The sequence below is a fragment of the Cyclopterus lumpus genome, chromosome 16, assembly GCF_009769545.1.
Source record: "Cyclopterus lumpus isolate fCycLum1 chromosome 16, fCycLum1.pri, whole genome shotgun sequence".
Lineage (NCBI taxonomy): Eukaryota > Metazoa > Chordata > Actinopteri > Perciformes > Cyclopteridae > Cyclopterus > Cyclopterus lumpus.
In genome coordinates this window covers 13,783,869-13,808,606 of record NC_046981.1, presented here as the reverse complement: position 1 = coordinate 13,808,606, position 24,738 = coordinate 13,783,869, and the positions used below count along the sequence as shown (strand labels likewise).

The 24,738-nt window shown below is 44.6% G+C and overlaps 1 protein-coding gene across 2 annotated transcripts in view; it reads left to right on the top strand.

Moving 5' to 3' along the window:
• The window catches only part of cadm4 (cell adhesion molecule 4), a 151,393-nt gene that overhangs the window by 101,137 nt on the left and 25,518 nt on the right, over positions 1–24,738 (top strand). For both annotated transcript variants that reach the window (XM_034554196.1, XM_034554195.1), the window contains exons 2-3: positions 17,589–17,735; positions 23,137–23,424. In XM_034554196.1, the coding sequence (XP_034410087.1) occupies positions 17,589–17,735; positions 23,137–23,424 (435 nt within the window). The remainder of the gene's footprint in view (positions 1–17,588; positions 17,736–23,136; positions 23,425–24,738) is intronic.

Genomic DNA, 24,738 nt, shown 5'->3' with positions numbered 1-24,738 from the left:
ATTGAATTGAATTGAATGTGACGGTGCAAACTTAGGCAAAGACCGTTGGTACATTGGCTGTTTGGGGAGAACCAACAACAGTTGTCTGTCCTGGCCAACCTCAGTTGGCTGACATGGGAGGGTTGATGGCTGATTGGGCTCACCTCGGCATTTCAGCTATAAATACTGGCCCTTGTGCTCACAAGGGGTGCTTTTCACCATGCTAACTTGTCTTCTCAATTCTTTTCTTCGCCTCCTCTCGTTGCGTCTTAGTCCCACCCACGAGAGATGTGTGCGGAGGAGACAGGAGTCAAGGCAACAGGCATTTAACAAAGTGAGACATCCTTGCCTTAAAGCTGCCACTTTAAAGTGTGTCAATTAATTCTGAGATGTGGTACAGCTATATATATGTATATGTATATATATATATATATATATATATATATATATGATGCATAAGTTAGTGTAATGTAAAGCACCCACTATTTCTCCCTTCCTACATCATCTTCTTTTTCACCTTCAAAACATCCATGCGATGCTTTCATTGCTGACATTTCTGATCTACCCACACCATTGTTCGCTCCTCCAGGAATTGAACCCTTGACCTTTGCACCCAAAGCGAGAATCATACCCCTACGTAGACTATGTTTGTCACCGATTTGTCACAAACTCACAGTGAATGTGACAAGGAGGGAGTCCACGCAAGGTTATATTTAAAACAAACAAGCTAATTAACACAACAAATAACAATGGAGTTGGTAGATCAGTAATATCTGCAAAGAAAGAAGAACAACAAGATGGTTCAGGGTTGATGCCAGCTACTAGAATGCAGAGACAGTGTGAGCATGGGGGGCCAGTATTTATAGCTCCCGGGCCCATGAGCCCAATCAGCTGATGTTGGTCAGGACAGCCTCCAAGGCAAAGGAAGGGGCGTCCACAGCCCAGCGGTCAGATTTACGAAAAATGAAGCGGAAAAAACAGGGCTTCAATGTCTAATGAGGCTCCAGTTTTCAGATTGAGCCAAATCAAGCAGGTATCTTCATCCAGTATGAACAGTAGAAATTATTTTAAAAAATGGACTAATCCAAGTCTATCTCTTTCTCAAAAACATGTACAAGCGGATTCATGTCACTGTGTGTACATGCACAGACATGCACCCCATCACAGAGTCAGACAGGCGTGAATTAACTAATTAAACACACTCTCTTCCTCTGACTCCTGCAAGTCCATAAAACAGCGTATAATCAAGCCGACATACCTACGGTGTATTAACATATTGTAGCTCGAATATGCAGACAGAGTAGAAAGAGTGACGAGAGGGAGAGAGAGACAGAGGAGATGAAAAGCATGAAGCGAGAGTGGAATGGAAACTGATGAGAGAGAGAGAGAATAGTAGGCCGAAAGTGGGGGAGATAGGAGTGGGAGAGAGTGATAGGGGAGCAGTGGAGCAAATCAAAGTAAAATTAAGCGCATTTACATATTTAGATGAGCGCCTCTAGTCAGCCTGTCTAATTATTTCATCTCCATTTTTCATTTGCACGCTGTTCAATCCAAAAGCAGCAGGCCGTGAGGAAAGTTTCTCTCTCTCCCTCTCACCATTACTTTACCACACTCACACTTGTCCCCCTCTCCCTCTCTGACTCCTCTCTCCTGGCAGCAGCCTTTCGTTATTCGGGTCATTACCGTACACTTTTTGTCCGTTCGCACTTGTTCTCTCTGTCTCCCTCACGCCCCCTGCTCCTGCTGTCTCTCATCATGTTTTATGCATACGAGGATACGGCCCCACGTGTGTCCAAAAATGGGTGTGTGCGTGTGTGCGTGCGCAAAGGTCCGCTGCTAATGCCCGCTGCTAATGCCCACTGCTAATGCCAGCTGCTAATGCCCACTGCTAATGCCCGCTGCTAATGCCAGCTGCTAATGCCCGCTGCTAATGCCCACTGTTAATGCCCACTGCTAATGCCAGCTGCTAATGCCCACTGCTAATGCCCACTGTTAATGCCCGCTGCTAATGCCAGCTGCTAATGCCCGCTGCTAATGCCCACTGTTAATGCCCACTGCTAATGCCCGCTGCTAATGCCCGCCGCTAATGCCCGCCGCTAATGCCCGCCGCTAATGCCCGCCGCTAATGCCCGCCGCTAATGCCCACCGCTAATGCCCACCGCTAATGCCCTTTCTACCACCATGTTTTATGCATTGTGTTGTCCTGCCGACGATATCTATGTGTATGCCAGTGTTTAGTGTGTGTGTGTGTGTGCGCGTGTGTGTGTGTGTGTGCGCGCGCGTGAGCACCGACCCGCTATTAAATCTTTCAAATTAGCATGAACCATGTCAGGAGAAGCCAAGCCACGTTAACCTTCTATCACAGATTTTTCCCCTTTTTATGCCTTTCTTCACACTCCACAAATCAGTCTTCTCCTGGCGCTCACAATCGTTCCTTCCCACCCTCTCTCCTCACCACTCTCTCATTCTCCCCCTCTACCTCACTGCTGCTCACCACCTTGTTTGCACCTTTTCTCTCCACATTACTTCCCTTTGCTCCTGTAAATGTCCCCCTCCTTCGACACCCACACTCATCAGCACAATCTATTAGTGTGTGTGTGTGTGCGTGTGTGTGCGTGTGTGTGCGTGTGTGTGTGTGTGCATGCGTGCGTGTGTGTGTGCGAGCACGTGCTTATGTGTGAAAGTGCATCTTTGCTTTGAGGCCTGTGTGCGTGTGTTTCTGTTTATGTGAGCCTCTTTGCTCGTGTGAGTAGGTGTGTTTAGGCCAAATTGTGTGTGGCAGCCAATGTGTGTATTTTCCTGCAAGTGTTTGTGTCTGTGCATGTGCAGCACGTATACGTGCACGTGATCGTGTCTGCTGGCATAAAAGGTTGTTATGTGCTTCAGGTGTTAATTGGCTGAGGAGCTTCGTTAATATTCTCCTTGCGAGCCTGCTCGTCAGGAACAGAGCCGGCAAACTGATGAGTGTGTGATTTTCCTCCAGAGAGAGAGAGAGAGAGAGAGAGTAACAAGAGTGACTTCAGTGCAAAGACCCTCTGTAAGGTCAGAGCGATAGAAGAGTAGAAGCAAGAAAGAAGAGTAGAGCAAGAAAAGGATCGGAAGAAAGCGAACAGAGGCAGAAAGAGGGCAAATAGGGAGAGAGGGGAGGGGAAAGACAGAAAGAGATGGAGAGAAGGAGGGAGGGGAAAGAGAGATGTGAAAAACATAAAGGACTCCATTGAGGCATTGGGTGAAAGGAAAGATTATATCATGCGGGGGAGAAATTATCCCTTTGTTAGGCGTTTGTGAATTGGCGGACTGGGAGAAAGGCGGTTGGCAGCGTAACCCCCGTCGAGGTGGCACATAGCCGCTCAATTCTAGTCCCCCACACTCTCCCACCGACAGCGCACGGCTAACCTGGTCCACACCTCGCTTCCAGCTCCACAGAAATGCACCATCCAACCTCCTGTAGAGCGCACACAAATTAAACATCAGAAGCGGCGGCCTTGACAGGTTGACATACACATCAGTAACACATCACACGCATTTACCTGGAAGGGAAAGAGCACGATAGCGAACTGGTGCACGCGTATATAGGCACAGTGGCGACCTATCTGTCACACCTATCTGTAACACACACACACACACACACACACAGGGAACACAAAGAAGAGAGACTGACACGTGCACTGCAGCAAAGAAAACAGTGACGGCAGAGTCGTGGCCTGTCACCGGGAGGTATGATGCCACATGGATAATGAGTGTTACTCCCAGCGGGTAGCTGTGTAGCATGTGGCTCACAGCGCACACGGAAACACTCGTTAGGAAGCTTCAACAGTACGTTCTCGACTTGGCAGGTAACACTGTTTGCATTTATCTTACTGAACAAGGGATGACGAAGCTTAGCGCTCTGTCGAATCCCAATCGGGGGAGCCTTGCATGGTTCTGCATAATATAATATGCCTCTAATGCCTTTTCATACTTAATCTGTGTGGCTCTCTATGAATGCATGTATGGGAACAGCAAGGGCCAAAAACACATTATTTAAATGTCATGTCGGCATTAAAAAGCTTCCAGCCTCGTTGGTCTATGTACTCTAACACCTGGTATCCTGCAGTTCTCTTTATCAGAGCAAATGAGAAAACCTGCTGCTACCTTTAATCCCGCTGTATCTGACTGCTGGTGTTACACATGTCCATTTTTAGAAGCCCTTTTCAGACATAACCTTTATGTTCTTTTACAACTTTTCAAACTAACTAAAAGGTAGTATTCTAATAATTTCCTCCAAGCAGCAGCTTTGACACAGTATAATTCCCGGTGTGTCCCAGGGTCTACTCAGTCATTCACACTGAAACCCCGTCTACTACGAAATACATATCCTAATTTGCTTTGCCAATTACGTTTTGTAGGAAACGTAATTGCTGCTGGGTTTACATTTTGTGGCAGTGTTTTTTTTCCAGTCCAGAAAGTTATAATAGGTAGTTGGTCATACAGAGAAAAGGACTTAGACGCCGGAGATCAGAGTTTGTGTTCCCCGAAGGTTTGATTCGGTTTTGTGTTACAAGAAAATAAATCTGATCCTATTCTTGGAAAAATAAAAGATTATTTGGGTGGATTTGGTATATTTCTAGACCTTTCTTTGTGTGAGCAATTAGCAGGTGTCTCGTTTTATTATTTCTGACTTGAGATCATTAAAGCTTTTGTCCGCACTGGCATTTAAGAGGAATTTTCATCTGAATTTTTTTGTTACAGACAAATTGGCTCACATTCATGTATAGCTCAAAGACAGAAACATGTCTTGTATCTCCTCTGATAAAAGCAAGAGAGAAAGGTTCTCAGTCCTGTGTTTGTTAAATAACAGCTCTATCTGATGAATTCAACACAGTTCCTTTATTCTTTTCTAAGTAGTGAGCCTCGACTGACTCGTTCATCGACACCAGTCTCTGGAAATCTATAGCGTTCTCCATCTTTAGTTCTTGCAGTCTGTCACTTGAGTGTTTTGTTCTAAAGTGCATGCTCAGTTCTTTGCCATGCTGGGAAAGAATGATCCAAAAGTGTCCCCTTTGATGAATGGTTGATGCATATTGGGATGAGACTAATAATAGGATGTCTACAATGGCCACCACAGCACATTTAATGCACATTGTCAAGTCTTATGTCTGGCAGAGAGTGAGTTTCATCTCCTAGGTTACTGTAGAAAGAGGTAAGGCAAGGTATGAGTGATGAAAAACACCCTGTCTGCTTATATATTCAACATGTAATTTCAGACCACCAGTGACTCAAATACTAATATCTGTTTTGTATTCTTGTTAGCCTGTCTGTATGTCAGCCATATTGACTTATTTGCCAGACTCGGCTGTCAACAGACTGGAAAATAAAGATAATCAAAACTTTGTAATCCTAAATTGTGTGAAGAAAGACGACTGGTGTTACTTGAAATGTATCCAAATGATTGGGCCGTATTGATCCCTGTGCCCGGGAGCGTGAGGTGAGCAGGAAGTAGCCTGAGCCGTGCCTCCAGAAAATGCAGTCACTGATAGTGTCCATAGATCGAGGAACTGTGACTTTACTAATTAGAGAGTTCAGAGCAAACCCAGTTGAATTAGCTAGTGCATGTCTCTAGGCTAGCTATTAACAGCAAGTCAGACAAACAAGAAACCAGAAAGATGGAAGGAGAAGCCGGGCGGAGGGCAGGGAGGGGCTGAGCATGATGTGGATCTACTCAGACCTGGGTCAGAATAGCACTTTTTAACAGAAGAAAATGCTTACAATTTGGTCTTCATGATGTTCTTCTTGTAAATGTTAAAGATAGCGTATCAAGCCCATTTGCAGTATCTATAACAGTAGAGTATTGTGTATTTAGTTTACACTGGAGAGAATCCCAGAGTAAATTACTCAATCAGAACAGTTCATATAATAGTTTCCTGTGAATTATTAAACTTTATGGTCGTCTGGGACTTTGTGGCAACTCCATAAAACAAACTTTACATTAAAACAACACCTTGAAACTACTATTGGAAATGCACTCAATATCCACGATCTATATTCATGAATCTCTACATGTATGAGTTCACATTCCTAGGTTAATGTAACCACACTTACTTCGATCCACCTTTGGGGAGATGTTCATTCGATGTACCTTTACCTTTCAGTAGCAGATGCCCTCCTTCACACGGTGCCAGCTAATAAACCCTCAAGATTCACGCCTACACACACACATATATACATGTAACCTCCACAACATGCTCACACACTCTCCCAACCCACTCACGTGCACAAACCTCAAGGGAAACATAAGAAATAAATTCAACACTTCCGCTAACCCAAGAAGCGCCTTAAGGACAAAGAGAAATTTAATCTTGGATAAGCCTCCCGATAGAATCTCTACATTACCCCTCTGCTGCTGGTTCACAGCTATCCCATCAACCCTTACCTCCCACACCTTGACCCGATTCCCTCGCATCTCTCCTCCTCTACACTGCTTGTTTCTCTTTTCCTCCATTGTGTCTCTCAGACTGTCTCAACTCACCTCTTCTTTTCACTTTTCTTTTCTATCCTTCGTCTTTAGTTGCACTCTTTTCTTCACCTCACTGCTACTCCGTTAGTCCCTCCATCTCTTTGACTCTCCCTCATGTCCCACCGCGTGCCATTCTCCAACAACGGCCTCCCATCTCTCCATCTATTCCCAGTTGCAGTACATACTGTATATATCTATAGTTCTGTTCCTCTCCCATGTCGGAGCGCTTTAATACCATTGGTATTAAATGCTGGCACGACCTCCTTGGCATACTTAAGCAGGCAGAGATCCTTGTAAGGCTGTTTGAGTGCTTAATATTTTCAGCACGCCGCTGACTTAAGCCCCTTAAGTGCTTTGGCAACACTTATTCCACGGTGGCACCAATGAAGCCCATTAAAAATTTGATTTGGATGAGAGAGGGAGAGAGGAAAAGGGAAAGGGGGATAGGGGACACAATTTGCCATTACCTCCCTTCCTTCCGCACACACTGCGACAAAAACAAATATACCCATCAGGGGGTTACCCACACAGGGACTTTGTCACATAAATACACGCACACACTCGCCAGTAGTGCAATGTCTGTGATGTGTTCCTTTTTTTGTCTGTAATTGTGTCCTTTGTTGCTCTATCAAGCACTTTGTGATGACCCTATTTGGTTAAAAGCACTTGATGAATACATTTGACTTTACTTGACTTGATAATAGGGAACAGCATGTTTCAAATTGAAAGCAATAAGATGTTTGTAAATACAATGTGTGGCAGATTAGAACTGATAGTTTATGATAAGTTGATTAAGAACAAGTAGAGGAGCTATTCTAATAGCAAGACTGTGTTGCCTTTCGCATTTTACAAGACAATGAAAGTCAAAGACACAGAGTCTACTGTAGTTAGCTTCCACCATTGGCTTTGTATTGCCAGTTTTATTGCCAATAGCAGTAATGTTAGTACATGTGGCAATGAGCGCGAACAAAGGAATTGCTTTATGCACGATTTGTCAATGCAAAATATACTGACAAGTTGGACAAGTTGTTAGTAATGACTTCTGTTTCATCAGTGTAAAAATACTGATGATACCTTTTATTGAGCCAGGTTCACATCAACATAAATCATAACACAGGCATAGTCCCGTTCATGTCTATTTCCACATCCACGTTGAATTACAAATGCCACGCGTAAACATCTATACAGTTCTTGTCAGCAGACAGCCGTGTGCATCCCTGCCGCCGTAAAAACGTCCATTTAACATAAAGAGACACTATGATGCCTCTGTGTGTGCCTGCAAGGATAAATTAATGGATAGTAGATAGTGAAAGGGCCAAACAGGCAGCCAAATGTACACTCTGCTTCAGTCAACACTGGACAGACGAGCACATTCAGACCCCACACATCGCCACTGTATGTTGACCTGAAAGAGAACCATTGTCACTGCTTCCAGCCACACACACACTCATCTCTAACCTTCACAAAATAGAATGCAAAATATGCAGACACTGATCCCACACTGACACACACACACACACACACACACACACACACACATTCTAAGCAAGGGGAGGGTGGCCAGGGTTATATAAACAAGTGGAACAGAGCAAACAGATCCACTGGCAGATGGATGTGATTAACAACGACACTACATTGGGATTATAGCAATTTTCATAGATCAACAGGACAGAAGTAAAGCGAAAGGAGGACAAACTTGGAGGAACTAACGGTGGATTGACTGGATGACTTGAAGGAGGGGCAAGCGAAAGAGGGCAGAATGGATAAACTAAACACAATTTGAGGAGATCAATTTGAGTGAATCGAGTATATATTGTTTTGCAGTCTGTCTGCTGTCAGGCCCCAGACCTGAGTTGCTGGTAACAACCAACACAGAGTAATTTTCTCAGCGCCAGCCAGTTGACCGGTGAAGTCGGAGCCGTAGGGAAGATTGGCAATGATCCGCTTTCGCCTTTGCCAGAAGTGTCAGGGCCATCGCCGTTAGAGCTCATTGCTCAGTGTTTGCAGTGAGAGTGAGAGAGTGCGGGTAGTGTGCAGTGTAGTAATCTAAGGATGACTCTCGCACTTTATTCCGTCAGATAGGGCTCAGTGAGGTGTGTGGTGCAGCTCATCACGTTTTGTCTTTGCACTACAAATACACATATTAAACACACATACTTGCACATTCAAACACGCACGAGAGCAACAGTCTCCCAGAGACCAACGATGCATTAGATCCTGACAATCAGCAGAACTCTGTCCGGATCTTAAACAGGGCAGACTTTTAGATCAGTGTGTACGAGTGACTGTTTATCTAGAGTGCACGCAGTGGAGCATGTTGGAAAGGAAGAGTGAGGCAGGTCGATGCTGCACGATTACGCTGTCTGATAGCATGTGATTATTCTGAGGGTCTAAAATGACCATGTAAAAATCACTGTCCATTTATGCTGCAGTGTATACATGATAGCATATCGAATAAGTTCCAGCATTCAAGCGAATAAAAGTAGGTACCTGTGTGAGTAATGTGCAAGTCTCTGGGGTGAAATAGCAGACTGAAAAGTGTAATATCTGAAACGAACGCATCTGACTGCAGTTTGCTCAACCCCTTGCAGGTTGGTTATTCTACACAGGGAAAGCACTTCCACTTTACAATATAGAGCGGCACTCAACCTCAATGGCTTTTATTTAACCTTAGCTATCTCCAGATGAGTTGTGGTAAGAAAGTGTCCCCATCTCTCCAGTGGCCTGGACGGTTTGGTGATAGCTCAAAGGAACATTGAATTCTTCCTGACGATCTGTCGGGCTAGAAGTGCAGAGAAAACCCTGTTTGACTCACTGAAATACAATGTGTTCGAGAATGAACATCGATGCCCTGGATTTCTCTCTCCTCGAGGGCACAACAACGTAGGTAGCTCTCTTTCAAAAGTTAGCATTCAGTCGCCATCAGTAGAGCTACTTGCTTTGGTGACAGTTTCTCAGCCTGTGTCTGACTGAAATATAGTATTATTGATGTTTTCACTTCCTCGGAGCAGTGTGGTTTGACCTATACGAGACAAGCAGTCTGTTGTTGTGGTTAATTGTGTGGCAGATTGTTGGGGGCACCTCTCGTAGCTAGCTTAGCTCCCGATTTGACACTGCAGTGTGCAGTTGCTGATGAGCTAATTAAGTTGCCTCTCATTTGGTTAACTGGATAGCTGCCATTACGGAGTACTCTTGCGGGTAAAGAACACAGTGTTGCTGGTTTATTGATCTGAGAGTCTTTGGTCTCAGGAGGCTCAGAGCACTGTGGTAGAAAATAGCTAGCCTAGCAGTGTTGGCTTTGTTGTCGTGTTGCTTAGATGGGACTGAGCTCCACTACAGCTCTGTAGCTGAAAATTATCTACACCGTATGGATAGAAGACAATGCACGTCGTAAATTCTTTCTAAGGAGCACAAGTTGCTAAAGTCAACAGTGGAACTTTGTGTTGCGCTAAACTCATCTCCATCCATTGTGATATAGTGTCTAAATCGCCAGCTCTGTTGGCGCCCTGAGTTCTGGCCAAACGTCTGTGGATTGCATGCAAGCCTTCGCCACAATTCTTTTCTATGTCACTGGAGCACATAGGAGTCCTTTCTTTTAGGGTTGTCCTCAAACAACAACTTCTGTCTGATTGCACTGAAGTGAATCTGGGCAGTTAGCGTGTGCACGTGGCTGCAGCATTGCAGTTGAGAACAAATCAGAGAGTGTGTGTGTGTGTGTGTGTGTGAGTGTGGGTGTACTAGTTTGTCTGTAGCAGTGCAGCTAGGGTCACAGAGGAGCCATTGATCAAACGTGCAAATCCACACACACTCACACGTACACACACACACAGCTTCTCAGTACACAATGAGGCCTGTCCGGAGCTCTGTCCTCTGCCACCTCCTCCCTGCCCCTTTCTCTCTGGCCCTGCACAGCCTGGTCCTGGTCCTGCTCTGCATCACTCGTAAGTCATGCACACATCAACACCAACATGTGCATACACGCACATACACAGATTAAATGAGACGTGCAATTTGGATACTGGAGGCAAGCTCAGGTGTCACTAAACAACAAATATGTCACAAAAACAAGCACATGTATAACGCTCCTTTCATGTTACGGCCAGGATGTGGCAATTGTGTGTAATTTAAAGATTCAAAATGTTGTGATGTCATAAAAAAAGAGAACACAAGTGTGTAAGTATACTAATTGGTGTAAATTGATACAGAATGAGATCCATTGTAGTGGCCAGCACATAACCAAGGAAGGAAGAGCTTGTGATTGAATCACGAAATGAGAGCTTCCGATGAGTTATTCAAAATGCTGGTAATTAGGTTAGATTAGCTAATTTAAGATAAAGTTTAGAGTGAATTGGAAGAGAGTAGCATAGGCCCAGGAGGTGACAGGGCCAGGGAATGAGAGACCAGGCAGAGAAAAAGAGTGGACGGGTGGACCAAAAGACTTGAAGGGAATCAGTCACAAATGAAAACAGTAGATAGAGCGAAATGAGAGTGGCTGAAGTATTTTTCTCAGCTCTCCTCTGAGGAACATTATTAAAGAAAGTTGAACCCCAGAGTGGGATAGATATGGCGAGCCGTATTGAGAGGTTGTCAAAGAAAAAGAGAATGGGGGGAGTGCAGTGAAAGAGACTAATATATATTGAAAGAGAGACAGACTGACAGACACAAGCAAAGAAGGACTTGGCCAGCTAGAAACGTGGACCCTATGCAAGTGAGCAGCGGAGGCTCAAATTGAGAAATAGCGAGACAGAGATGTGTGTAAACAAGATGGAGAGAGGGAGGAGGGGGGGTTCAAACAAGAGATTATAGGCCTCCAAAAGAGATGCATGATGTGTCGAGGTTTGATCGAAGAGTCATAGTCTCATTGAACACGAGGCAGCAATGAGGAGAAAAAGCTACATTAAGTGGGATGGGATCAGTGGCAGAGTTGCTAGGTGCTATTAATACCCCCTGTCATTATTATTACCATGCGTCTAATACAGGGAGATGTTCTTTCCCCTGCAGCTCATTGGTAAACAAGTGTTGTGCTGCTGTGCACCGTGCAGTCTCCTCTGTGCCAGCCAAAATCTCAATTCGTTTTTTTTTTTGCATATTATATCGACAGAAGGACATTGTGTTTTGTGGGATGTTGAGGGAGATGCTCGGTGGGGGTGACAGGGAAACCGTGGAAGAATGAGTTTGTGTCTTGGCACAAGCGTGGTTAGAGTGGTTATGTAATTCATGCCAGTGGGGCAGTTTTGTGTTTCACACATGCACTCTTGATTTTAAATGCACACATGCCCGTACACACGCTCATTCACATTCATCAGCATCACACTCATACTAGTGCGCCACAGATACACACCAAAGGGAAGGCAGCCATGTGGTGGATTTTGAAGACCGGTTCTTTTGGCTGTGTTGAATCTCCAGTGTGGTAGCCACCGCGTAATAGCCCTGTAAATTTCCTTTAAGCTGCTGTTGGGGGGTGTGTGGTGGCCTTTGTCACAGGATTGTTGGGTCTGTGACAGACCCGGGCCATAAAACACTGCACAGTAGATAGCGCTAACCAGCTTTAGCTGTCAGAAAACAGGAGGGAGGAGACGGGAAAGAGAGAGGATGATGGTGGTTTGTGAAGGATAAGAAGAGGTGAGTAAGAGAGGGGAATAAGTAATGGAATGAGTGGACAAGAGGAGAGCGATCCGAGAGATGCAATGCAGCGGGAGAGGAAAGAAGAGGGGATGGGGTAAGAGAGGGATGAGGTGATTGAAATAGGCATACGCCAAAGGGCCGGAGAGACATAAAAATGCGAAGGTCAAATCTAAGGATGCTGGAGCAGAGAGGGGAGGAGGTAAAAGGGAAAGGTGATGAGAGGAAGTAGACAACATATCTCAATGCAGAGGATGGAGTCAGTGTGACTGGGGAACAAAGTCAGAAAGTTAACAACAGGATGTGAAACAAATAAATATGTGAAAGTAAATGTTTCTAATGAGAGGTCAAGAGTGAATGGAGACAGTGTTATGCTGATTTAGCTGATTAGCAGTGCAGTGCTCACAGTACATCATTGGGTGATGGAGAGAGGGTCGGAGGTTCCTGCCAAGTCGAGGGAGAGAGAGATTAGGAAACACAGGCAGAGAGAGAAACAAAGAGGGATAGAAAGTGGAGAGAGGGCTGAGTGAAACAACTGGCAATTAAAGAAGCAAAAGTAGTGAAGAAGTTTAAAGAGGGAGGAAAAACTGAGATATTCGGTTTCCTGCTCCAATCATTTGTTTTGTCCTCTTGTCCCACTCCTCTCACTTTTTTGGGTCTTTCCCTTGCTCGCTCGCTTCCGCTCTCCTGACACACTATAAGAACAGAGCGATTATGCTGCAGACTTGAGCTGCAGAACAAATCACATTTAGTGAAGGAGAGAGTTGAGATAGAACCAGCAGAGAGTCGGAAAAAGAGAAAGAGAGACAGAGAGAGAGAGAGATTGCAAGGGGAATAAAAGCCTATTGCAGCTTGGAAGGAAACTATTGAAGACGATGGGGGAGAAATGGATGAAGAAAGAAAAGGAAGAGGGAACAGGAGTGACACAGCAGCTCACGGGAGACAGAAGGGAAGAGTTGCAACAATTCTCCTGAGGCCCAGGAGGGAGACAGAGGATCTTTAGGACAGCACTGATGAGGAAGATGCATGGTTAGCCGTGCAATAATAGATAAGGGAAAAGAGAAGAAGGCAGAAGACAGGAAGAAAGGAAAAGGGACTGATGAAGGGAAGATGAATCAAGGATTAGATCAGGCAGAAGGTGGGGAGGAGAGGGACTGAGAGACCGTGGGTTTGTATAAAAGAAGAAAGAGGGAAATGGTGAGAATGAAATTAGACACGAAGGCAGCGGGAGGGGAGAATTATGACTTCTGGTCTAAGTGGAAGCGGTGCTGGGGGTTGAGGGGCGCCCTCAAAATAAGGGAAGGAAAGGAGGACAGGCGAAAGCGACAGGACGAAGGTAAAGAGAAAAACAAGAGTGAGATTTGTAAAGGATTATGCATTATTTATAGAGGGAGTTTTTTTCTTCTTCTTGGCACTGGATTTGATTGGCAGAGTTCTGGCTCCCCCAGATAGTTGGAGTGATCATTTTAGACTGGTAAGAGAAAAGGGAGAGAGGGAATGGGGGAGAGCTGTGGGTCTGCAGACGGAGGTATGGAGGAGAAGAACCTCAGTCAGCTATTTTAGAGAGCCAGCACACCGTAAAACTCTGTGATGAACCTGGAGCGAGGGTACCTACACACATAAACATTGCAAACATCATTTGCATACATACTGTGGAAACCAGCTCGCCTCATAGACTCGGGGGATAACTGCAAAAAATGTACATCCAGATGGGAAGAGATGGAGAAGTTGCCGACGGACGACCCCATAAGACTGGAAACTATGAGCTGCTGTTATTGTTTTAATTAAAGCAGTAATAACATACGGGTGCAAGCTTTGTATTCTCCTGCATCGATTCCCTCGTAAATACGTGGCCAGCATGCAAAACCAACCCAAGCTCTTGGCCCACTTCCAATGGAAAGATAATGAGAGATAATGAATAGGGGGACAGTGACTGCACTACTTCAAGGATACATGGGGGCTTGTTTGGGGCAAATGGAGACAGCTCATCTCTTATGTGGCTTGTCTTGTCTTTTCGCTCTCTCCGGGAGAGAGAGAGAGAGAGAGAGAGAGAAAGAAATAAGGGTAGGGTGAAACAGAGGGAGAGAGAGGAGCAAGGCGGTAATTCAGCCCGCTAACCCTGCACTAGTGAAGCAGTTTTCTAGAATTGACCACGATCAAGGGTGAACCAGCAGTCCACCTGGCTTCCTCCCAAATCCCCCTCTTTTAACTCTCCACACCTCCCTTCATCCCCTCCCACTGTCCCTCTATCCCTTGCCTCCCTCTGCTTATAACTCAACCCCATTGCGGGACCATTAGGAAGGGCCCCTGAACAGCCTTGTCTTATGAATTTGCACTCCTATTATTTATTTATTTGTTTATGTATTTGTAAATGATGGCCTTTCTCGGATCTCTATTGCTGTAGTAAATAAAGGCTGCTTCTCTCCCCCCCCCCCCCCCCCCCCCCCCCCCCCCCCCCCACACTGACAGCAGGGGTATAGGTATCTGAAATGATGAGAAGCACCAATTCACTGCTAAGAAATACTGCCCCCGCTTGGCTGGAGAGAGAAGTGGTTGTTGTTGTTCCCCCTCCTGTTTTATTTATCCGTTCATCATAGCAGTCAGTGCACTACCAAGGTATCGATTGCGCTCAGCTTTCTCTCTTAATATGATTCGACGCTTGTGCAGTATTTTATTATGGGCACAGATTTTAATGGGGGCCAGATTAATACCTCTGTCACAGAGGTTGATTCCCTCCCCCTACCCCTCCCTCTCATTCTCTCTCTGTACTATACGTATGTTGGTGATCAGAAGCACAGGCTCATGGCCTTGATGTGCATGGCAGCCTATACAACCTACAGTCAAACTAAAGTGCTGTACCCAGCTGCGTTATGAGCGGCAGTGGAAGAATATCCGCCATCTCTCGTCGAATTTCGTCCAGCCCCCGCCAGCTGCATTATTATGGCCAAACCATCACTTCCTAACTAACTCCTCGATATCATTTCCTGGTTAGAGCCCTCCCTTCCACACCGTCTCTCCATGCCTCTGTTCCCTTCGCCCAGACTGATCACCCACCAGCAGCCAGCAGGTGTTTCTGGGTGGCGTCTCTCAGCAGGAGACAGCGGATGCCAGCCATGCGGCTCGCAACAGCGGTTCACACAATTTTATTACCGGTAATTGACTTTTCTTTGTTGCTTTTCTTCGCACTTTGCTGCCATGCCACTGCAGCTAATTTCCTTCGAAGGGTTGGCAGCTGTCAGGAGAAGTGGGTGTACAAATGGACAGCAAATTCGTTTTTTAAGGCCTCCTGCCAAAACCCAACTTTTGTCTGGAGTCGCTCTCCCACTCGAAGCCCTCTCTTCCGCGTTGGTTCTGATGGGTCACTGATCGCACACAGATGCTGCTGCGGCTTGGTCGGGATGCACAGCAGAACTATCACAATTAACACTGCTTAAAACAATGGCGGCTGAGCACGGTTGCCATGGTGATGATTAATAATAGCCATTAGAACAATAATTGGGATGGCGGTGGCAGGCCCTGACGGCCCCCGATATGAATCACAATATTGATGGAGAGAATGGGGGCAATAATGACTACAATCAGTGGTAATTGTCAAGATGATTTTTTTCCTTCTGTTCCATAGAGTATTAGAGTCCCCTTTTTCTTCATCCCCCTCTTGTTTTCTTTCCGTCTTCAGTTCAATATCCACGGTGTCTCTCCGTTACCCCTGACGTGATGAATATGTAGGCTTTGAGTATTTCATTAAAAGAGATTAAAATCGAGGGGAGAATTAAATTTGGAGGAAGTCGGCGGGATCAGATGATGTCAAAGCATCTTAATTGCAATATGCCAGCCCTTCCATTTGCACACCCGATGCACATGCCCATCTATTGTGTATGTGTGAGCACACGCATACACAGACACACACTGACTCAGGACACACTCGGTTGCTGATATAGACATCCATTTTGGCCCAAAGCAGTCAAGTCAGCAACTCCTGCCATGGCAGCCACCATCTGTTTGTCTCATTTCCTGCCTTCTGAAGGTGCTTTACAGAGCTCAGAGACACCGCTAGACCCGGCAGTGAAATGTATATAGTCCCGTCGTCTTTATCGGCACTTCTTATTGCCTGCTTCATCATCATGCTTCGATATTGGTGTCGTTCTATCTCTAAACTCTCCCCGCGGCCAACGCTTTTTCCAGCGAGAGAGGAAAATGCAAATTGGGTGTGCAAATTGGTAAATACAATGTTTGAGGAGCCCGGCAAGGTGGTGCTCTCTTCAAGGCAATCACATTCCACTGCTGGCTGGAGCCTTCTGGCTAATTGCGCATAAATCTACAAGTGGCGTAGCTCGGTGTCCATTGTGCTCAGCAGGAAGCGTGACTCAGTCGAGTCGTGTCAACAGTCTGACCCACAAACACGGTGGGCGCTCCAATCAGAGAGTAATCAACCTCCTCATTACTGACTCCTGGGCGCTCAGCAACATCAAAGAGGCTCCCTGCTGTTGCTCTGCACCCTCATCTAAAAACATAGGGTTTTAGGAGCCAGACAGGTTTGCTTGAAAGATAATGTCCTGAAGTTTGTGTGTGCGTCCTGAGTGTGTGCGCACACACATGAATGTTCATACAGGTGTCGGCATGTACGAACGTATTCATTGCCAAAAATGGTGAGGGATACCCCTCTTAGCACTTTCCAAATACCTGTCATGAGAACCATTACATCGGAATAATGGAGTGTAATCAATTGGTTTAGCTTGCAGCTGGATGAGAAATGGCATTGAGAGTGTGTGAAGTGCCTTCGAGGCTGCCGAGATGGTCTCACTGCTCTGCACTTTTCCCACTGAGGCGATCCAAGATAAGGCGCGTGTGTGTGTGTGTGTGTGTGTGTGTGTGTGTGTGTGTGTGTGTGCGTGCATGCGTGCGTGTGAGTGTCTTAAGTTCAAGACCGACAGCAACTTACAGTTTTAATAAGGCAATATGTATTCAAATGTGTGTGTGTGTGTGTGTGTGTGTGTGTGTGTGTGTGTGTGTGTGTGTGTGTGTGTGTGTGTGTGTGTGTTGCATTCTGTTAGACTATCGCCGGAGGCAATCGGCCTTTTTGTATGTGCATGTTTGTGCATGTATGAAGATGAATAGCAGTAATTAGAAGTATCCTTATTATATTCATAAGAACTCATTGTTCATAAGGACCCACTTTTAATTGTGAAGTCCTTCAGTGTCTTTTCTCTTGCTCTTAGTCTCTTTATCTCCATCACTCTGTCTCCTCCTCCCTTTTCCTCCCCCTCTACGTTTCTGTCTTGTTGTGTCCATATGATGAATAGCAGGTAAATGAAGGATACTTTAAGTACCTTACTTTGAGAGGTTCTCTCTCAAGTGCGGTGCAAATGAGCATCTTCTTCATCACATCTGTTCCTACTTTGTGTCCCTCTCATCTTCTTCTCCCTTTCTTTCTCCCTCGTCCTCGCCCACTCCCTGTATCACTATATTAACGTCCATCTTTTGTCTCCCTCAGCTCGTTGCCAGGCGGTGCAGGCAGAGAATGTGACAGTCTTGGAGGGAGGTACAGCCCAGATCTCCTGCCGCCTGCAGAACTACGATGGATCAATCGTGGTTATCCAGAATCCCCGCCGACAGACCCTCTTCTTCAACGGCACGCGAGGTGTGTGCACATTTGTCCCTGCAGACAAACTTAATCTGTCCGTGTCTACGCATTTGCCCGCAGTTCCATTTTGAAGCCAGCCTTTTAAACACATTAGCAATGACTCACCAACACTTGCACTTTACATTTTTCTTATTGCAAATGTCCTCGCTTTGCTTTTGAAGTGATTCTACATTAAAAAGTTAGATAACCCCAGAGTTAATTTATATGATGGTTTATTGCTCTGCCCCAACAGTGTGACTGCTTTAACTGTTTTAAAAGCAGAGTTCAAAGCGAGTCCATAATCCACTTTTAAACCTTGTGATGAGATCGGAACTTATTACAGCTCCTAATTAGAGCATGGCCTTGGTAATCACATGTGTTTTTAAAGCCGCTTTATGGCAAATTACCATTATAACCAATATTATAATAAAGGCACTGTGGGCAAACACTACAGTACTTGAACAATGGTCAAGGAGATAAAATATTGCATTTGAAATTTGCGTGGAGCAAATTTTTTTTATAGTTTTGTAGTTATTTAAGACCTATGTAATTGATCTGATAATCTTTGAAGATGATAACTCAAGCTTAAGGCTATGGTGTAAAACTGTGGTTTGTAACTGTAATTGAATATATTCGGATAGTTTTGGTTACAGCTTAAGAGACTAACCAGCGAATGCTTTAGTTTGGGTCTTTAATTATTTATACCGCGCGTCAAACCAGTGATAGTTATACTAGTAATTGGCAGTGCAACATTTGTTAATGAGCTCCCCGTCCCCTCCCAAGTCATATTCAATGCAAAAAAAGGGCAGAAAATGGCTAATGCATTCAAGTGCTAGGAGTATGTTGTACCTAGACATCCTCAAGTGTAGTAGCATGGTTAGAAAATGGTTAAAAGTGTGAAAAACGCCCTTTATACAATGTATATGGCAAAGATAGGACCCTTAATTATTAATATTGCTACTTTGGTAACACCAATGTGTGTAGGCCATTTGCAATAGATTATACCCTCAAAGAAACAAACCCATCTCCGTCACATTTTAATTAAAAATGTTTTCATAAAATGCAGCAATCTACAACTAAATGTTCTTATTCTGCATAAACTCTGAATAAATTATAGACAATTATTCAATTAAATAATTAAATAATAATTCCTTATTTTCTTTGGTATATTTGCCTTACCAATGGGGATGCAATGATGATTCCTGGGTAATAGTATGTTGATGTTGTCCAATGTCAAGTCTCTATTTGATCATGTGACGAGATGACACCGTATAAGCCTATGGTGGCGAGTTCAGGAGGAAATCTCAGGACAAGCTGACACACCTGCTAGGTGAGCGAGCCGTCTCTTTACAAACATAAAGGGCAGTAAGAAACAACAGAAACAAACAGGATAAGGTAGCAAAGCTCCCTAAATTAGGTTCATTTGGCTTTTTTATAAACAGTCACCCGCCCACAGTGCGTGCTTCATAATCTGTAACGAGCGTGCACTAATGCCCGTCATAACTAACAGTATACTTGAACTGGTATTTTTAACCATAGGAAATAAATTCCAAACTCAAACACATACGTATAGTTGCTAACATGTATTAATGCTTGAACACATTTTCACATTTCACATCGTTTGTAATTACCTTGATTTAACACTGAAGACTTCCACACTCCCCTCGGGAACCGTCTCTGTCAAAGTGGGAGTCGCTGAAGATGTTCCGCGCAGTACGCTGAAGATCAAACTAAAATACCGAAGACAAAAGAGATGCCTTCACTGTTCACTGATACGACATTCAAATACATGTGTTCTACACCTCGATCCCGGAGTGGCCTTAATTGGGTATCTGAGGTTGTTGCTTTTGGAAAACTCACTTTCAACTTCCCCACTAATTCTAGCACTGCTGGTATAACTTCGATTAAGTATTTAAACAGAGCTCTCCCCCAAGACATGGACTTGCACTCTTCGTGAAGCCTAATCAGAGTGAGAATGAAGACTGGGAGTAAAAGTGAAAGAGAAAATGAGAGAATAGAGAACAGAGTGGGGGTGAATGAGACGACGGGTGGAGGGCGAAGAGAGTGAGGAGAGGGAGCGCCATGCGATGGGGAAAGAGAGACAGCGCTGGGAAATGATCCAAAGGTTAGGCAAGGGATAAAGTATAGATGGCTTCCTGTAACTAATTTGGCTCCCGTAAGCACGGGAAGGCCTCATCGGGGACATTTTCTGGGAGCGTAAATTACATCTCGCTCTGGCTCGCTCTACCTCCACGTTTACTCCATCACTCGCTGTAGGGCCCTTCCATGTCTGCCTATTGCCCATCTGCCGCCCACATATCAGACCGACAAACTAAAGCCTCTCCGTGCCGAGCCATTCCACACTAACTGCGCCGATAGAGGCACGGCTGTAAATGCGCTGGATTAGGCCGCCCTGTTTTGCAAGTGAGCTTCCAGCCAGCGGTGTGTTTTATGTGATTGTGGCGACTGATAGAAATAATAGAGCGGTGGAGCTAACCAAATGGACTCAGTGGTCCATATCTCTCTTTCTCCCCCTTTTGCCAACTCTTCCCAGCATGCAAATGAGATGGGACAATAAAGGTGAACTTGGACTTGAACAGAAGTCTGACATTTAGTTGCCATTTAGTGCAGAGGGGGGGGGAAAAAAGATGTACCTATCTGTGGGGAATAGCTCACGGGCTCTCGCTGCCATCCGTTGGAAGGGACATTTTTGTGGTGGGGGTGGAGAGATTAGTGTGGTGTACTTCCAGGAACAGTGGACTGACTCGATCGCTTCTGGCCGCTCTCTCTCTCTCTCTCTCTCTCTCTCTCTCTCTCTCTCAGTCCCCTGTGGATTTCTGCCTCTATCTATATCATTTGTTCCCCGCCTGCCGCATTATGTAGCTATATCAGACCATTTTCTCATTATTTCTTCTTCTCTCTATCACACATGCCCAGGCAAGCAAAGCCAATATCTATACTGTAGTGTCTTTGTCGTGATGAGTTTTGCCGCGAGATGGCCGGTTGTTACATCGGGGACGTGTGTGCCGTTCCCTACGTGAGCCACAGCCGACACAAAGGAGCGAAGAGGGGGAATCAAATCAAAGATGGAGAGTGACGGAGAGGTTTCACAGTCAAGTCAAAACAAAGTGAGAATGAAAATCTATGGACATCGAGCCACTGTCACCCAGGCTGTTGTTAGTGTTATTTGTTATTACCAGCATTTTTTTTCCCCCTCACCATTGATTTATACTCTTTTCTTGGGTAACAAAAGGAAAGTTGTTGCATGTTCAACTCCTCTCCGCGCTTTCTCTTCTTTCTTCTCTGTGCATTATAGCGTTCGTGAGTGTAGCTCATTGGTCTGAGGTCCAAGATTGCCTTTACTCCTTCTTTCCAATTGTTGGTTATTTGGGATTCATTGTACACTGTGTACAGTTGTATTATTTAGCCAGTCTCTCACTGACTCAAAGGGGCAGCGCTACTCAATGTAATAGCGTTCCTAAAATGATTTTTGGTTGTGTAATAAGCTTTATTTGCACAGCAGTTTTTAAAAGAGTCGCCAAATGCTTCAGAGCAAGTAAAAACAATAATGATTAAATCCTAATAAGATCAACAATAAAAATGCCAGACACTAATTAGTAATGGGCTTACGGAGGAATAAAGCAAGCAGTAACAAAGAGAATAAATGAATATGCTTTAGGTTAGGATGGTCCAATCAGTGCTGGGGAAAATTAACAACACTCTCCCTCAAACCTGGAAATGTGAGAACCAAGACATCTTATGCTGTATCGATGTTCAGCCTGGAGCGGCTCCATCGAGACTGACTTTGCAAACTCTCTCTGAACTTTTTATATCAAACTGAGCTTTTGATTTAGCAGCACTATCAATTCAAGAGCAGAAAATTGTCTTGGGTGCTGTCACATGCACTATTTCTCCAATGTTTTGCAGTTTTTCCTCTGCAGCGCTGTCCAAGGGAGTGACATCGCAAATTAGAGGGTGGCGAGAAAAAAAAAACCTCTACTCTTGTTCTAGATAGAACAGATTGTTTGATAATACAGAGCAAACTATATTGAGGCAAAAGAACGACGGGTTTTAAAGCCGATGTCGTGCCTCTCAATTAAAGCAGCCCTTGCTTCTCTTGTGCAAGATGTATTTGCCAATTACTGCCTGTGTAAAGGTCAAAGTACAGTATTTTCAATGTACTATATTTTGCATACATATATATATATATATATATATATATATATACAGTATGTATATTAATAATGAACACAAACATGGTGTTATTGATGCAAAGGGCCAGCAACCAGGCCCAGCCTATGTCATTCAACTACAGAGAAACAGCGCGGGCAGCCAACCATGCAACTTTGGACTTGCAGCTCAAATAACCTTATCGGCAAGAAGAGTGGAAGCAATTGCAGCAACTGTCAATTTCTTTGGCCAGTAAGTGGCAACGTCAGCCGAACTACATCTACCGGTCTGAACTGATATTACTTCCCTGTAGGTGGTGTAGGTTCGCCTTGGCTCCAGGCCCCTGAAATGCCGACCGCATGTGGGTTTTTTTTCAGCCATTCAATTTTTTTTTTTTTTCTTTTTTCAATTACAGTTGGAAACAAGACTCGAGCCAATTAGGAGGGTGCAGTTAAAATGTCCCAAAAAAAGTTGAAGCCGGTAACCAGATTCAATAAAAGTGAAGTAAAAGACTGGAAGGATATTCTTATCACTCTCCGAGGCGAGCGACCCGACCCTCTGAGCTAGGTTATTAAAGGTGCAGTGTGTAGGATTTAGTGGTGACGTTGCAGATTGCAACCAACTGAAACTTTACCAGCCATACAGAAACAGAAAATGGCTGACTTGAACACAAGTTCAGGCCAATTGAAGAAGTGTAATAGAATGATAAATTGGTCTGATTTTCTAGCTTGGCGTAAGGAAACAGCCCCCCTTTGTCGTGAATCTGCAGCATACTAAATGGGATTGTGAGTGAGGTATAAAGCCGCTCCCTGAGGTGCTTCACATCTGAAAACAAATTCAAAATAAAGCTAGAAAAGGCCTGCCAGTAAAATGTGTTAATATGTGACATCTTAGCTTGTGCATGTGTCTGGTTTATTTCAGGCAAGAAAATCACCATGACAAAAACAATTTGTAATGCTCTCTATCTGTCCCTGAAGCATTAGAACATAAATGAATTACACTGACCCAGAGTAAAAATATTTGTTATTTCTTTTACCACTATTTTTTAGACATACATGAAAACAGCATTTAGCTTTTATTTTCATTTCCGTCTCACTTCACAGATTGTGATTATGTTCAATGACGGATGTACTCCCCCCCACCCCATCTTTACTCCCATCACACCTCCCCTCTTTTCCCTCTCGCCTCCATCTCACTTCTATCCTCTTTGTGACCCCCCCCCCCCCCCCCCCCCCCCCCCCCCCCCCAGCCCTGAAGGACGACCGTTTCCAGATGTTGCTCTTCACGCCACGGCTGGTGCGCATCGAGTTGACCAACGTCAGCGTGTCGGATGAGGGCGGCTACTTCTGCCAGCTCTACACGGACTCCACGCATCACCAGGTGGCGACGCTCTCTGTTTCGGTGCCCCCGGAGACGCCCACGGTGGAGGTCAAGCAGGAGGCCGTGGAGGGCGGCGAGGTGGAGCTCACCTGTATGTCGCCGCGCAGCAAGCCGGCCGCCACCCTGCGCTGGATTCGCAATGGCCGTGAGCTACCAGGTACATGGCTGACGATGGACTAATGGATGGACGATTATGAGAGATAAATGAGGAAACTAATGGGGGTATATGGGGCAGGTGAAGTGAAATGGGTGGATAAATTATCACAAATTGAGTGCTGATGAAAAGAAGGATGAATGGAGGGGTGATTGATGGATAAATAGAAGGAATGGCAGATGGATGGGTTGATGGGGAGCAGGTTAAGATGGATGGATGGAGTAAATTAAGGTTTTGGCTGCGGGGCTGACAAAATCTTTCCACTCCTCTTGTTTCCATGATTTTGATCAAGTGTTCTTTGCAAAATGTATAGGAGATACGATCTAGTTTCAAATGATCAAACACGCTTCTTGAGATGTGAATTCTGTTAACTTTTCTTTTTCCAATCCTATGAGGAAGAGTCATACGTTCTTAGTATTTATCCACGTGTGCTGATCTATGCATTGAGAAGGCAGACATTAGTCTTCAATGCGTCCACTAGTTAAACTCTCTCTCTCTATCTAAACAGACACACATCTCCTCCTCTCTCTCGCTATATAGATATGTATATCTATAGAGCGAGAGAGAGAGATATTTATATATATCCCTCCCTATGCTCTAATTCAAATATGTTTTATTTCCACGTAGCTGACTCCATTACAGGAAATGTTTTTCTTTTTTTCAGACTTTCACATGGAGACACTTTAATTCTCCATCATCTAACTCTCCTCACTTCTCTCTTCTGATAAATCTATGAGCCATCCATCAGTCTCGTACCTTGATCCATCCTTCTTTCTAACTCTGTCTCCACTGACTTCTCTCAGTTAAAGGGGCGCTTCACTCAATAATACATCTGAGACCGATCTTTCTTTTGCCTTCACTCTGTTTAACCCCCGAGAAATTCTCCGCCGTTAAATCAGCATTTGTGTATAATATGTTTTCATTTGAATTCCTAAAAAAATGGTACAGTTGACTGAGCACAAACATGAAAAAAACCTGGAGACTAATTTATGCAAAGCATTTCTGACTCAAGCTTATGGCTATTCTTTTTTTTAAAAATTATTATTCAATTGATCTCAGATATATTAATAAATACAGACAATTTTGTTTAAAAGTACAAATCGCTGCCAAATGCATTATTCATTAATTCACTCAAATAACTCACACGGACCAGATGAAATAGTGTGAGATAATCTGGCGTCAACAGTTTTTGGGACAAGCAGAGCAATGTTTTGCCGTCATCTCCTTTACTTTCTATTTTTGTCTGACACTCAACGTCTCTTTCATCCAGCCTCTGCCCTTTTCCTCTGTCAGAACACGCCTGTCAGCATCATTGGT